Source organism: Leptodactylus fuscus, chromosome 6 (assembly GCF_031893055.1).
Source record: "Leptodactylus fuscus isolate aLepFus1 chromosome 6, aLepFus1.hap2, whole genome shotgun sequence".
Taxonomy (NCBI): Eukaryota; Metazoa; Chordata; class Amphibia; order Anura; family Leptodactylidae; genus Leptodactylus; species Leptodactylus fuscus.
In genome coordinates this window covers 23,460,881-23,474,497 of record NC_134270.1, presented here as the reverse complement: position 1 = coordinate 23,474,497, position 13,617 = coordinate 23,460,881, and the positions used below count along the sequence as shown (strand labels likewise).

At 46.8% G+C, this 13,617-nt stretch overlaps 1 protein-coding gene across 3 annotated transcripts; it reads left to right on the top strand.

Moving 5' to 3' along the window:
• The first annotated feature begins 479 nt into the window (after positions 1 to 479).
• ZNF207 (zinc finger protein 207) lies at positions 480 to 13,394 on the top strand. Of its 3 annotated transcripts, none has more exons than XM_075279542.1 (11): positions 480 to 636; positions 4,924 to 5,050; positions 5,476 to 5,614; positions 5,711 to 5,860; positions 6,597 to 6,672; positions 6,757 to 6,830; positions 6,923 to 7,077; positions 7,685 to 7,777; positions 9,415 to 9,657; positions 9,807 to 9,966; positions 12,777 to 13,394. In XM_075279542.1, exons 1-11 carry the CDS (start codon positions 596 to 598, stop codon positions 12,935 to 12,937), a joined length of 1,419 nt encoding a protein of 472 aa, XP_075135643.1. In that variant the 5' UTR covers positions 480 to 595; the 3' UTR covers positions 12,938 to 13,394. The 3 variants fall into 3 exon arrangements, with proteins under 3 accessions (XP_075135643.1, XP_075135642.1, XP_075135644.1); XM_075279541.1 differs by having other exon boundaries at positions 5,476 to 5,617; XM_075279543.1 differs by lacking the exon at positions 7,685 to 7,777.
• Positions 13,395 to 13,617: the final 223 nt, after the last annotated feature.

Below are 13,617 nucleotides of genomic sequence, written 5' to 3'. Positions count from 1 at the left end.
CCCTGTACTGCTCTATGGGGGGTATATTAGTGTTGCCCCCTCCCTGTACTGCTCTATGGGGGGTATATTAGTGTTGCCCCCTCCCTGTACTTCTCTATGGGGGTATATTAGTGTTGCCCCCTCCCTGTATGGCTCTATGGGGGTATATTAGTGTCCCCCCCTCCCTGTACGGCTCTATGACTGTATATTAGTGTTGCCCCCTCCCTGTATGGCTCTATGGGGGTATATTAGTGTCCCCCCCCTCCCTGTACGGCTCTATGACTGTATATTAGTGTTGCCCCCTCCCTGTATGGCTCTATGGGGGTATATTAGTGTCCCCCCCTCCCTGTACGGCTCTATGACTGTATATTAGTGCTGCCCCCTCCTTTACGTTAGAGCCAACAATCATAACACATAACAGTTTGGTGACGCTTTATTAGTCCCTCCCACTTGGGCGTGGCTATGATGTCCCCGCCTTGGCGCGGTGCTTTGTGGGAAGAGGAGGCGGAGTGTAACGTTCGGCGCCATCTTGTCCGCTCTTTGTGGCCGCTCCTCACTGCTCGGTCTCCGGACTTCTCAGCCGCGGATTTCTTAGTCTGACGTCTCGGTAGACGAAATGGGAAGGAAGAAGAAGAAGCAGCTGAAGCCCTGGTGCTGGTATCCTTCACTGTGTGCCCCGGAGCCTCCTACCCCCTGCCCCGTATCTCCCCTCAGAGAGCTGTGCCATACGCCTCACCTCATCCAACCGCCAGAGCCATGGCCGTATGTCATGTATGGGGTATCTCACCGACTATAGAGCAGTGCCTCGTATCCCCAGCCCCGTATCTCCCCTCAGAGAGAGCTGTGCCATACGCCTCATATAATGCAACCACCAGAGCGATGGCCGTATCTCATGTATGGGTGTATCTCACCGACTATAGAGCCGTTCCTCATATCCCGAGCCCCGTATCTCCCCTCAGAGAGCTGTGCCGTGTAATGCAACCGCCAGAGCGATGGCCGTATGTCATGTACCGACCATAGAGCCGTGCCTGATAGCGGGTCATGTCCCCTCCCCCCTAAGAGAGCCGGCCCTCGTATCCCCCAACTCCAAGGGCCGTGATCATATCCCGGGTATATCTGTCCCCCTCCCCCAGAGAGCTGCTCCATGTGCCCCGACCCGCAGATCCACACCTCAGATCGCCATGCCCCATACACCTGGTACATACTCTGGAGAGTCCTGCCCAGTCCTCCCACCCACAGAGCGATCTCACATATATATCCCCCTATCCAGAGAGCCCTATGGCAGTATAATAGTGTTGTCCCCTCCCTACATGTTAGGCAATGTTCACACCTGTGTTTGGGTTTCTGTTCTTTGGTAATGCTTGGGCACCCGACAAACAGAAACCCGGTCTGCTTAAAGGGATCCTGTCATTTAGAAGGTATTATTTCAGAATAGCCTTAAGAAAGGCTATTCGTCTCCTACCTTTTATTGCCTTCTCCGCACCGCCGTTCGGTAGAAATACCATTTTTTATAGGTATGCAAATGAGTTGTCGCAGCACTGGGGGCGTCCCAAATGCTTCAAGAGAACTCTCCAGCGCCGCCTCCATCTTCTTGTGGAACATCCTCTTGTCTTCTTCCAGCGTAGGCGGTGAAACTTGTAGGACAGAGCCGACTTCCTGTGTAAGTGGCCATTTTTCTTGTGGGCATGCACAGTCTGCTCTGCCCAGGCCTGAGGCCTACAAGTTTCACCGCCCACGCCAGAAGAAAACACAAGAAGAGGATGTTCCTGAAGAAGATGGAGGCGGTGCTGGAGAGAGTTCTCTTGCAGCATTGGGAACGCCCCCAGTGCTACGAGAGAACTCATTTGCATACCGGTAAAAACCGGTATTTCTACCGAATGATGGCCTAGAGAAGACGACGAATAGCCTTTCTTAAGGCTATTTTGACGTGTTAGGGACAAAATAATACCTTCTAAATGATAGGATCCCTTTAAAAAGGAAACCCGCTGACCTCATAGACTATAATGGGGTCCGCCAGGTTGCCACCTAAAAATGCGGAGAGTAAAGTTCTGCAGAATGATTAAATGCCCGAATGGGCAACGAACACAGGTGTGAATCCAGCCTGAACCCCCTTGTCCCCCTGAAATCCTGAGATATCTCATAGCTTTTAACCTTTAGGGTCCATTCACATGGAGGAAAATGGTTTAGGAATATGATGTGGAATTTCAGTGCCGATTTAAAAAAAAAAAAAAAAGCCCCCCCCCCCCCCCCCCCATTGACTTCATTTAGGAACCCATTGAAGTCAATGGGGGGCTTTTTTTTCAGCACTGATATTCCCCACCAAATTCCTCACCATTTTCCTCCGTGTGAATAGACTCTTAGAGCTCCGAATCATACTTGGCACATAACTCCTAACCCAGAGAGCCAAGCCATTCCTATCTTATCTAGAGATGGGCGAGACACCCAGTATTGTGTTTTTTTTTGTTTTTTTTTGGGGGGGGGGAGTTGGGTGGCTTGGGTCTGTGATTAATTTCGGGTTGAGCAAGTTCAGATAGGACTGGATGTGAGATTACTTCTTAAGACCCCAGAGTATAATAGGTGGCAGAAGGGGGGTAGGTAATGTTTTCAGTGGTGACCATGGGTGCATGACATCAACAGGAAAATCTCCAGACACTGTGAGGAGTAAGGGACCCTGAAAGAAGTAAGGGAAGGTGAATATGATGGTTCCCCCCTACCCTAGGCACCAACAATTAATCTCTGGGGTCTAAAGAGACCCCAAAATGTAATAATTTACTGCAATGCTTGTCACAAAGGCCATTTTACTTTGTCAAAGAAGAATTGGCAATTTGATTTACTTAAATACCGAACAATTTCAAATATTTCCTTCCGTCTGAAGAGATCAATGGGAGTCTATGGGGCGCTGAAAAAAAATGCCTCGCTTATTTTGGTCGGTTTTTTTACCGCTGTTTTGGCAAGAAAAGTCACCGAAACAGCGAGGCTTTTTTATGTCACATTTTATGAAGTCAAATCCCAGAGTAGTCCTGGGTGTTGGCTTCTTCCTGCCATGATTCCATGCCGTTTTAAAAAAAAAATAAAAAAAAATTTGATATTAAAAAGTAGTCAGCTCTGAAAGAAAGCTGTCAGCTCTGCTCTGTCCGAGTTGTGAGCTAAAATGGTGAGGGGGCTGGGTGCACCTCTGTGCTGTGTATGTCTCAACAGAGCTCCTCAGATAGGGGAGGTGAGAGCTCCAAGATTACTGTGCTGTCTATCTTCAGCTTTTCCACTTATCAGCCGTTTTAATTGAATTTGGCTGGTAAGGGGTGAGATAAGGAGTCCATTACCTCTGTATGTAGTGCAAGCTGACTCAAATCCAGCTCTGCTACATCAGTTTCCACATCGGCTTTATACTGTAGTAATGCATTTACAACCAATCCCTCATTACTGACTGCAAACATAGAGGAAGTGAAACCCCGCCCACCAATGTGCCGAGAAATCCAGGAAGTGAAGAGAGCACAGAGCCTGCAGAACAAGAGTTATGGGAATACCCCTTTAATTGTAGCTGTACTAACCACACTACATTCGCTTTAATGAAAATGGGAGGTGCAAAAAAAAAAGAAGCCTCTTGTGACAGGCCTTTAAAAAGTTGCGACGTATGTCGGCCAATTGTTTGGCATAAGTTAATAAAACTCCCATAATGTGTCCAACCGACATGTGTAGTGACGCAAAGTCTGCGTGGTTATTTTGGTTGACTCTTGCTGCATGACTAAAGATTACTGTGTCGCTCTGCGACTATTTCACTAATGTTAGGGAATAGTCACATTGCAGCCCCAAGTGTGCCACAGTAGCCAATGGCAAAATGTCTATCGATACGTGTGATTATCGCTCGCTAAGGGTCACAATGCCATTCCACCTACAACAGTAAAGGCATTGCAGCACGTCCCTGCCATCTTTGGTCGGCAATGTGAGTTATGGCCAAAGTCACCTCGTAACCCTCGTCTAATTGATGACAGAATCTGTTAACCTGTTCTCTGCCATTGATGCAGGACACATTAACAGATGCCATAATAGCTTATAGGTAATCTGTCACCATACAGTTAAATACCCCAGGGTCAGCAGAATGTAATATTGCTTTCCTTTTCTAAGCTCAGTTGTCCATTCCCAAGTAATCTTTCTAAGCCCTGTTTGCAAATGAGCAGCCTGTAGTCCCGAGGGCATCCCCATCCATGCTTCCTTCCTATTAGTTGGTCGCCATGTCTTCATTAATTGGAGTATGACAGGGCCGGACAGATATTTCATAGTCTTACCTGGCCCTATATACTCACAGTCATGCTGGGATCTTCAGACAGGAGTGGGAGTAGTGACCGTGTGTCGATAATGAAAATCCTGGAATGACCGCGAGAATACAAGAGAGACTGGGAATCTCTGCCCGGCCCTGTCACTCTCCCATTATTAGTGACATTGCAGCCAATCCATATGTGGGGGTGTGAGCAGCCAGAGACGCCATCGGGGCTCCAGGTTGCTCCTTTGTATAATGGCTCTTATAAGAATGGACCGAATACTTGGAACGAATTTAGAAAAGGATTAGGCTACTATATGCTTAGTTTAATACACTCATTTCTGGTGACAGACTCCCTTTAAAGTCATTTAACACAGGCATGCAGCAGCGCTGGTCCCTGCTCTAATGATCGGACAGGGCGCAAAACTGCTCTATACTGACATTTAATGACTTTAATCGATTGCAGTATTTGTTAACCAGTTCCTCACCAGTGGCAGAGAACAGATTAACGTAAATAAAAGTATCTCATTCATATTAATTCGTAGGAGACTTTTCAGTGTATAGTCATGCTTTTACAGGCGTTATTACCGTATCTGCACCTCATCGGTTTAGCATGTGCAGCCTCTGCCCTGAATGTTATGTTATAAATAAGTCTTTTCATCTGTGTTTAGTCCTTGACTGACCATCAGGTACTGCAATAGAGACTTTGATGATGAGAAGATTCTCATCCAGCATCAGAAGGCCAAGCATTTCAAATGTCACATCTGTCACAAGAAACTGTACACAGGCCCAGGACTGGCAATCCACTGCATGCAGGTGAGCAGTATGTACTTGGCGTGGGCAGTGCATTGTATTGCTGTACTGAGTCACTTGCTCTGTTGGCAGCCATATGTGGGATGCATGGCATGAGCTGGAACTTGACACACTATTGTTTTTTGACTCCGCCTCCTATGTCTTTCTGTGATATTAGGGATATGGGGGTACATTAGAGGTGCTGTGTAGCTTCTGTATGATATTAGTAATGTGCGGATGTAGAGGTGCTGTGCATTTCTATGGGGGCCCTATTAAGGCCCTGTGTGACATCAGGTATTTGCACAGTACAGATGTGGAGGAACTTCAGTATTAGTCATGTGGAGATACAGTAGAGGTGATTCATGCCACTGTGCGTCTCCTATTACCCGAGTGTTGATTACCATGTGTAATGCCATCTTTTGAACATTTACCATTTTCCTTTTTTCTAGGTTCATAAGGAGACCATTGATGCCGTACCCAATGCCATCCCTGGCAGGACAGACATTGAACTGGAAATTTATGGCATGGAAGGAATTCCTGAGAAAGATATGGAGGAGAGGAGGCGGCTACTAGAGCAGAAGACACAAGGTGGTATGTCTGCTGCTGTCAAAATCAGGGTTTTTTTTTTGGAGGGGGGCTTCTCGTCTGACTCCTCCTTATGACAACTCCTTTTTCTTTTCCCAGCTGACGGACAGAAGAAGAAACAGGATGACTCAGATTATGACGATGATGATGAGTCTGGGCCATCCAATTCATTCCCAGCACAAATGCAGGCCCAGCAGGGGTACATGCCAAGTCTCCATGGATTAGCGGGTGCTCCGGGCATGCCTCCAGGTGAGCACTTGCCCATCATAACTTACCTGTCTGATGTCTTTTATGTTTGGTGTGAGTTTCTGTGGGCAGATGATTTAGTGGTGTCACAGTGACTGCTGTACCCTGTGCCTGCCTCTGGTGTGTACATCGCCCTGTCTATACACAGACTCATTAGCAGCCAGTACATCAAAGCCGGATGTGTGTGTGAATGTTATATCAGATATCATAATGACTCATTCAGACTTTGCTGCATTTACGCTAAAGAAAAGTGAGATCAGCGCTGGGCATCTGCAGACTGCCATTTACTCTCATTTCCTTCAGTAATCTCTTACAAATAATAATTGATATCTCTGGCCGCTCACAGCTCATGTAGTCTTCAGTCCTGTTGCTTACAAGAGGCGGACTCCTCTAAATAACTGTGGTGCATATGACACTTGGGGGGAACGGATAGAATGGAAACCATTGGTCCTAATAAATTCACCTGTTGTGTATTTGCAGAGCTCACATGCAGATTTCTGCAGCGTTACAAAAAAAAAAGGCTTATCCTTTACTGAAGTAGAACAAATACACATAAGAAAATGGTCAAATCAGAAGTCAGTGTGGAACAAGTTATTTAAATAAATTTAAAAAATCCCTATTTTGATGTGAATGAGCGAGCATCCTGCGGCCTACAAGAGCGTTGTTATAGGACTGGAGAGCCCTAGGCTCGCCTACTGATGACGGATCCTCTTACAGATAATCTTTTTTTTCCTCTTAGGTATCCCTCCTCTGTTGCCAACTGTGCCGCCACTAATGCCTGGAATCCCGCCTGTTATGCCTGGAATGCCACATGGGTGAGTTTCTGTGACCTCTTTTTTATTTTATATGAAGCTCTTCACTTGGTTTTGAAGTTTTCTCAATCTTTACTCTTCCATCAGGATGTTACCAATGGGTGGCATGATGCACCCTCACGCCCCTGGAATCCCCCCCATGATGGCTGGTTTGCCTCCAGGTTTGTGAACAGATCTGGGCAGCTAAAATAACTAGGAGTGTTTGGGTTAAGGGCCAATCCCCTTCATAATCTTCCTGTTTTCTGCCTTTTAGGTGTGCCACCACCAGTGGGCCCACGTCCTGGTATCCCAGCTGTCACACAGGCTCAGCCCATCTCCGCTCCAGGTGTTAGCAGACTTCCATCCCCCAGTACATCTGCCCCAGCCATGCCATCTGTGCCCAAGCCTCTCTTCCCAAGTGCTGGACAGGTAAGCATGTCTGACTGGAGACGTATCCTGTTTATGGTTCTCTAACCTGCCTTGAACTGTGAGCAGGTAGTGATAGGGCGGTGCCTCATTGTATATGTTGTCATCTATATACATTATACTCTACGTTCTATATGCAATAAAACACTTAGTACAAATGTATAACTTGTGCGCTTGGCCTGTAGGAGTTCGGCTGTGGAAAGTCTGTGGGGTTAGGGAAACTTCTTTTGATGTCTTAAAGCTACACACAGTTTATCTAAGATTTTACTTCAGGGTGTTCTGTGTGAAGCGGCTCGGCTGTGGTGTGCACAGCTAGACAGTAGGGGGCAGAGCATCCTTCTGAGACGCTTAGTCTGCTGTCTTCAGTTCAGACCACAGCTGGACCATGCAGAATACTCTGTGAGTGAATCAATAAACCTGTGATGTAACGGAGTCCTGCACAATGTTCTTCTAGAGTTGGAGGACCACTTTATAAATCATGCTTCTGACAGGACTACTCGGTGATGGTGTGTGAGATGTGCCTGTGTGGTGTCTGGAAGGGTTGGGGGTGGGTCATGAGGGGTCGCTCACCTGTGATCTCTCTTCACTGCTTCCTCTCTTTGTGCTACAGATGGGATCACCCGTCACCTGTTCAGCTTCATCGTCCTCCAGTTCAGAGAGCCTCTCTGCACCTGCTAAAGTTCTGTTCCCTAGTGCTGCACAAGTATGCAGGAACTTGCAGTATTTTAGTTTTTGCTTCACATATTAACCCTTTGGACTCCTGTCCATTAAATTACAGCAACCCAATCAAGAGCAACCATTTAAATAGGGGAAGGTCTTGAGTTTTACTGTGGTCTAAAGGGTTAATGCATGCATTATATTTACTTGGGCGTTGATGGCTTAGTGCATGAATGTGTACCTTCTAGTAAGTTCACCATCCACATCCAACCTTAATATATTCACCGGTCACCCCTGTTCACTGATGTACAGCTTAATATGGCATCTGATGGCACTTTGACTATGTGGAGCAGCGGTGCATGGCACACAGACCCTGTGCAGTATAATATGGCACTGTGGCTTCAGATGTCGCATCAGCGGTCCATAGTGCATGGACCCTGTGCATTGCTGTATCTCGTCGGCGGTCCATAGCACTGCTGTACTGTGCAATATATTTAATGGCGCTAGTATGGATGGTGTATCATTGGTCCATAGCATACCATCTGCATGAGGCCTTAATTGATGCAGGGTCCCATGTAAATTTGTGGGGTTTCCAAAGTGCAGTCCCTTTCTGCAGACAATCCAGGTTTTCTTTGCTTTTGTGAGTTCATAGCAGACTTTGGAGAATCTGTGCATGCATTATCCTTCATGTATTAATGGCCTCTGTTCTAGGAGCAGTTATGGATGGAGACCCCTTAGCTTACAGAGAATGCATAGATAAAATACCTGATGTGGTTCCTATGGCTGCCATCTTTAAGGCTACACTATGCACATATTTTTTGTTTGTTTTTGTAATGTAGATTGTGAGCCCCATATAGACTTTTTTTCTATCACTATGTCTTTGGAGGGTGGGAGGAAATCCATGCAAACACAGGGAGAGCATACAGACTACTTGCAGATGTTGTTCCTGGCAGGATTTGAACCCAGGGCTCCAGCACTGCAAGGCTACAGTGCTAACCACTGACCCACCGTGTTGCACCCTATGCACTCTGTTTTTGAATGGATCTGTCACTGTACATAGACTAGTTTCAGAAACATATAACAGGAGGTGAAGGGGGGACTGGTGGAACCACACCGGGTGTATTATGTCTGCTTTTAGTAATGGGGCTATTCTAGGAATTTTCCATCTCATTCCCACAGGATAGGGGTTAATGGGGTTTTCTCACAGGTTCTCCCCTATTGATCAGTGAGGGTCCGAATGCTCAGACCCCCATTGAAATGAATGTAGTGGTGCTTGTGCTGCCTGACTACCCCTCCATACAGAACTGAGCAGCTGGACCACCACCGAAAACCCCTTTAACTGTCTGTCGTTTGGGAGTCCAACCACAGCGGATTATCATGAGACCAGCCCCCTTTGCCACATATGAATTCAGCTGCTGGTCGTCTTGTTTCCACTACTCCCACTTCTCTAGGACTGCCAGAGTTGGCGCTCTTTCTTTCTGGCAGTTCTTTAGGGTTGACGTCAGACAATTGCCTGAATACCCTTTTGACCCATGCGCTCTCCATCTTCTCTCTAGCCATATAGAGCTTCCACTCTCGTTGCTGTGGTGTGGTCATCTGGCTTTGCTCTGTTCACGCTTTGTTACTGTGCATTGGGTTTATTGTGGTTATTGATGTGACAATGTGTGATTTTTCTTTTGCCAGCCTCCAGCAACAGTGGCAGGACCGGTGGGCACAGACTTTAAACCCTTGAACAGTGCAACAATGACCACGTCTGAACCTCCTAAACCAACGTTTCCTGCTTACACCCAGCCTAATATGTCAACCACTAGCACCACAAATAGCACTGCTGCTAAACCGGCTGCTTCCATAACAAGTAAGCCTGCTACCCTGAGTACTACTAGTGCTACTAGTAAGTTGATCCATCCAGATGAGGATATATCACTGGTAAGTCCTGATTCTTTCCTGTCACTTAGTAGGAATCTGTATCGCCTATTGTGTAACTTGTTAGCCTCACATTGTTGCTCTCATTTGCCCTTGTGTGTCAGGTTTTGCTTACTCTAATAGAGCCTTGTGTGATTTCTGATATTTTTCAGGAAGAAAAACGTGCCCAGCTACCGAAATACCAGCGTAACCTGCCTCGGCCAGGGCAGGCACCCATGGGAGGCCTTGGCAACCCTCTTGGAGCTATGATGGCACCACAACCTGGCATCCCACCTCAGCAGCCTGGCATGAGACACCCAATGCCCCCTCATGGTGAGTGGTGTTAGCTCGAAACCTTTGTTTTCTTAGATCTATACTACAACCTAACTGGAGTGTAAAGTTCAGTGCCATGGCTGTGCCGTTATTTTAAGGTTCTTGAGGTTAAGGATCTGTACATAGATATGTAAAATGATAGATTCCCAACAGTGTGCAGATGAGATTATATGTAATCCATATGTTATGGCATACTGCTCAAAGGTGAAGAGATCTGCAGCTCTGAGAGCAAGGAATAAAGCGACTACTTTCCTTGTTGGGATCAGATTTCCGTGACCTATTAGTACAGTCATGAGAATAAATAGTATCCACCACCGTCTTAGAATTCAGATTTTTATGTATCAGGACATATATATATATATATATATATATATATATATATATATATATATATATACACACATATACATATATATATATATATATATATATATATACCGTATTTTACGGACTATAAGGCGCACTGGACTATAAGCCGCATTGCCCATGAGCGCCTTATAGTCCGTCTCGGTTCATATATAAGGCGCACCGGACTATAAGCCGCAGTCCGGTGCGCATTATATCTTATTGAAAGCGGCGGCAGGCAGACTTTGCGCCCCGGCCATTATCAGCGAGCGCCGGAGGAGAAGGACGGAACATCGGAGGCAGAGGAGGCCTGAATGCCCGCCCGCCCGCCCACCCTGCACCGCTGGGTAAGTTTCACGTTCTGTTTCAGGCCGTCGTGACAGCAGGGCTGCCGGACACTTCCTATTCATTTCTATGGGAGCCGACATGCGAGCGCTCCCCATAGAAATGAATGGACTGCTTTTTTCCATTCATTTCTATAGGGAGCGCTCGCATGCCGGCTCCCATAGAAATGAATGGGAAGTGTCTGTCCATTCATTTCTATGGGGAGCGCTCGCATGCCTGCTCCCATAGAAATGAATAGGAAGTGTCCGGCAGCCCTGCTGTAACGCCGGCGTGTACGGCTGTGATACACGCCGGCGTTCGGTAGTGTGAATGCACCCTTACGGTGCCTTTTATGTATGTATGGAAGCGGCACGCAGTCTTTGCCGCCGCTTCCATCCATATATAAGCCGCACCGGACTATAAGCCGCACTTACGATTTCTGAGGAAATCGTAGGTTTTTATGTGCGGCTTATAGTCCGGAAAATACGGTGTGTGTATATAATATATATTTTTTTAAACCAATTTAGCCCCTCCCACTTTTATGTTGACTCCGCCCATTCTCATTCATTTTTCATGTGCTCCCACACAGTATAATCCTCCTACAGTCACCCATAGACTATATGTCCCCACATTATAATATACTCTTTCAACTGCCCCATAGTATTAAGTCCCTCTCCTGCCCCAGTTTAAACTGGGGGAAACTAGAGGGGACATGAAACTGGGGCAACTGGAGGGGGACATTAAACAGTGGGGATAGTTGGAGGGGGGCAATAAATTAATGGCAGTTGAAGTGGGACATTAAACTGGGGGCAACGAGAGGGGGAGATTAATCTCGGGAAGCTAGAAGCAGACATTAAACCGTAGGGGTAGCTGGACGGAGACATTAAACTGGGGACAACTAGAGGCAGACAGGTCCCCCTTAAGCAACTCTCACGATTTAATGCCCCCTCCTTTTGTCCCCAGTTTAAGTCCCCCCCTTCATCTACCCCCTGTTTCATCTCCCACCACCATTTCTCTCCCAGTTTCATATCCCCCTTCATCTGCCCCCAGTTTCATTTCCCCCCTCCGTCTACCCCCATTTTCATGCCACCCCTTTCCATCTCCGGCCCGAGTTTCATGTTCTCCTTCCTTCTCTGCCCCCAATATAAAGTTCCCCTTCCATCTCTGACCCTAGGTTACTGACACACACACTACCGGCTGGCACACTAAGACACACCTCCCTATCACGTGACTTCTGACGTCACACACAGGTCCTTCAGTTTTATCGCTGTTATAAGAGTGGGGGGGGGGGGGGTGATCGGAGGAAAGTTTAAGTACAACACTAAAGGGACATGCAGGGAGCTGCGTGGTGGGGGCCGCAGACTATTGTCCCAAGGGCCGCAGTTGGCCTGCGGGCCGTGAGTTTGAGACCCCTGCATTAGTAGATCTTAAAATTTGAACTTCTAATGGTGTACATGCTGCGGATCAATTGCCCTGGTTAATGGTCACCCCTGTAAAAGCAGCAGTTTTGTCCGTTTGCTGGTCTGGAACACTTGCATGTGTTAACACCACACCAAGAAGGAAAGACCTCAGCAATGTTAGAGAAGCATTCACTGCTGCCTTTCAGTTTGGGAATGATTACAACCCCATTTCAAAACAACTTAAAATATTCTTCAGTGAGATTATTCACAAGTGTAAGTCCAAGACAGCGCAGTGAAAAGGCTGGACTCGTGTGGCCTTTATTGAAGGATTGTTAGAACATGGCACAAAGCCTTATGCTTGCAGAGTTACGCTTTAACAACCACAAGACTTTTAGAACAATGTCTCTTGTATAGATTAGAACAAAATGGCAGTGTTTGGCAGTGGAAACTGTTGTGTGATTTGCTTCATCTGATGTTGGATTTACTGCATATTAAGATCTTCTAATATATTATGATCTTCTTATAATATAAGATATTTATTTATGTCCTGACACTTAAAACCAGGCAGTTCAGAGGGTGGACACTGGTTTTCTATTACTTTTTATGCTAGCCGTATGCCATGGCGTCCTTTGGTAGGAAACCCCTTTCACAGAGGATTTTGGATGAGTTTTCTGTACTGTACTGTTGCTTTAAGCGCTATTCTGTCTGCATCTCCCAACTCATTCCCTGTTCTCTCCTCAGGTCAGTTTGGGGGCCCACACCAAGGCATGCCAGGCTTTCACCCAGGTGCAATACCTCCATTTGGACAAGCACCACCTATGGTCCCACCATATCAAGGGGGGCCTCCTCGACCGCTGATGGGAATGCGACCTCCTGTCATGTCTCAAGGTGGCCGCTACTGACCGTGCTGCACTATAAATAGGTTTGGAGATTAACCCCTTTCTCACCTTGTGCTGTGTAAATAGCCGCGCTCCATCTCCCCGCACACCAGGAACTGTTGGACATTTCTTTTACACTGGGGAGGGTATTTTTATTTCCGGGGGAGGGACATGAGAGCGGACACTTTCCTGATGTTACAATTTATACTGTATGGCTTCTTTTCCATCTAGGTTTTTAGAAGTGGCGTATAGTAAATATGGGTTCGTTTAATTGTGAAGGCGCCAAATACCACCACAAGGCAAGTTCTGTAAGATTACTTTGCTTTATGTAAGGTGACGCCTTCACAGCTCCTCCTGGGCTGTTGGACTCCTAGTCCCCAACTTTGGTTGGTGAGGGCAGTGACTGTTCATTGTACCTAGGTGTCCTTTGACCTCTGTATTGTTCACTTGCGCATTATGTAATAAAACGAGAGAAACCCTTCTGACTTTTTATTAATTGCCAGCTGTGGAGCCGCTCCAAGGTTTGTACAGATGCATGTCACCACCCGCAGAGGCCGCCACTCTTCTATCAAGTCAATTGCATGATGTGTGTTTCCTCTCTAGCTGCACCTGTACTAACCTGAATCCAGAAAAGCAGTCCTTCACCTCCTGCTGTCAGATCCAGCTACGAGGTCTCAGACAGCCATTTGTACAGGTCCAACTAG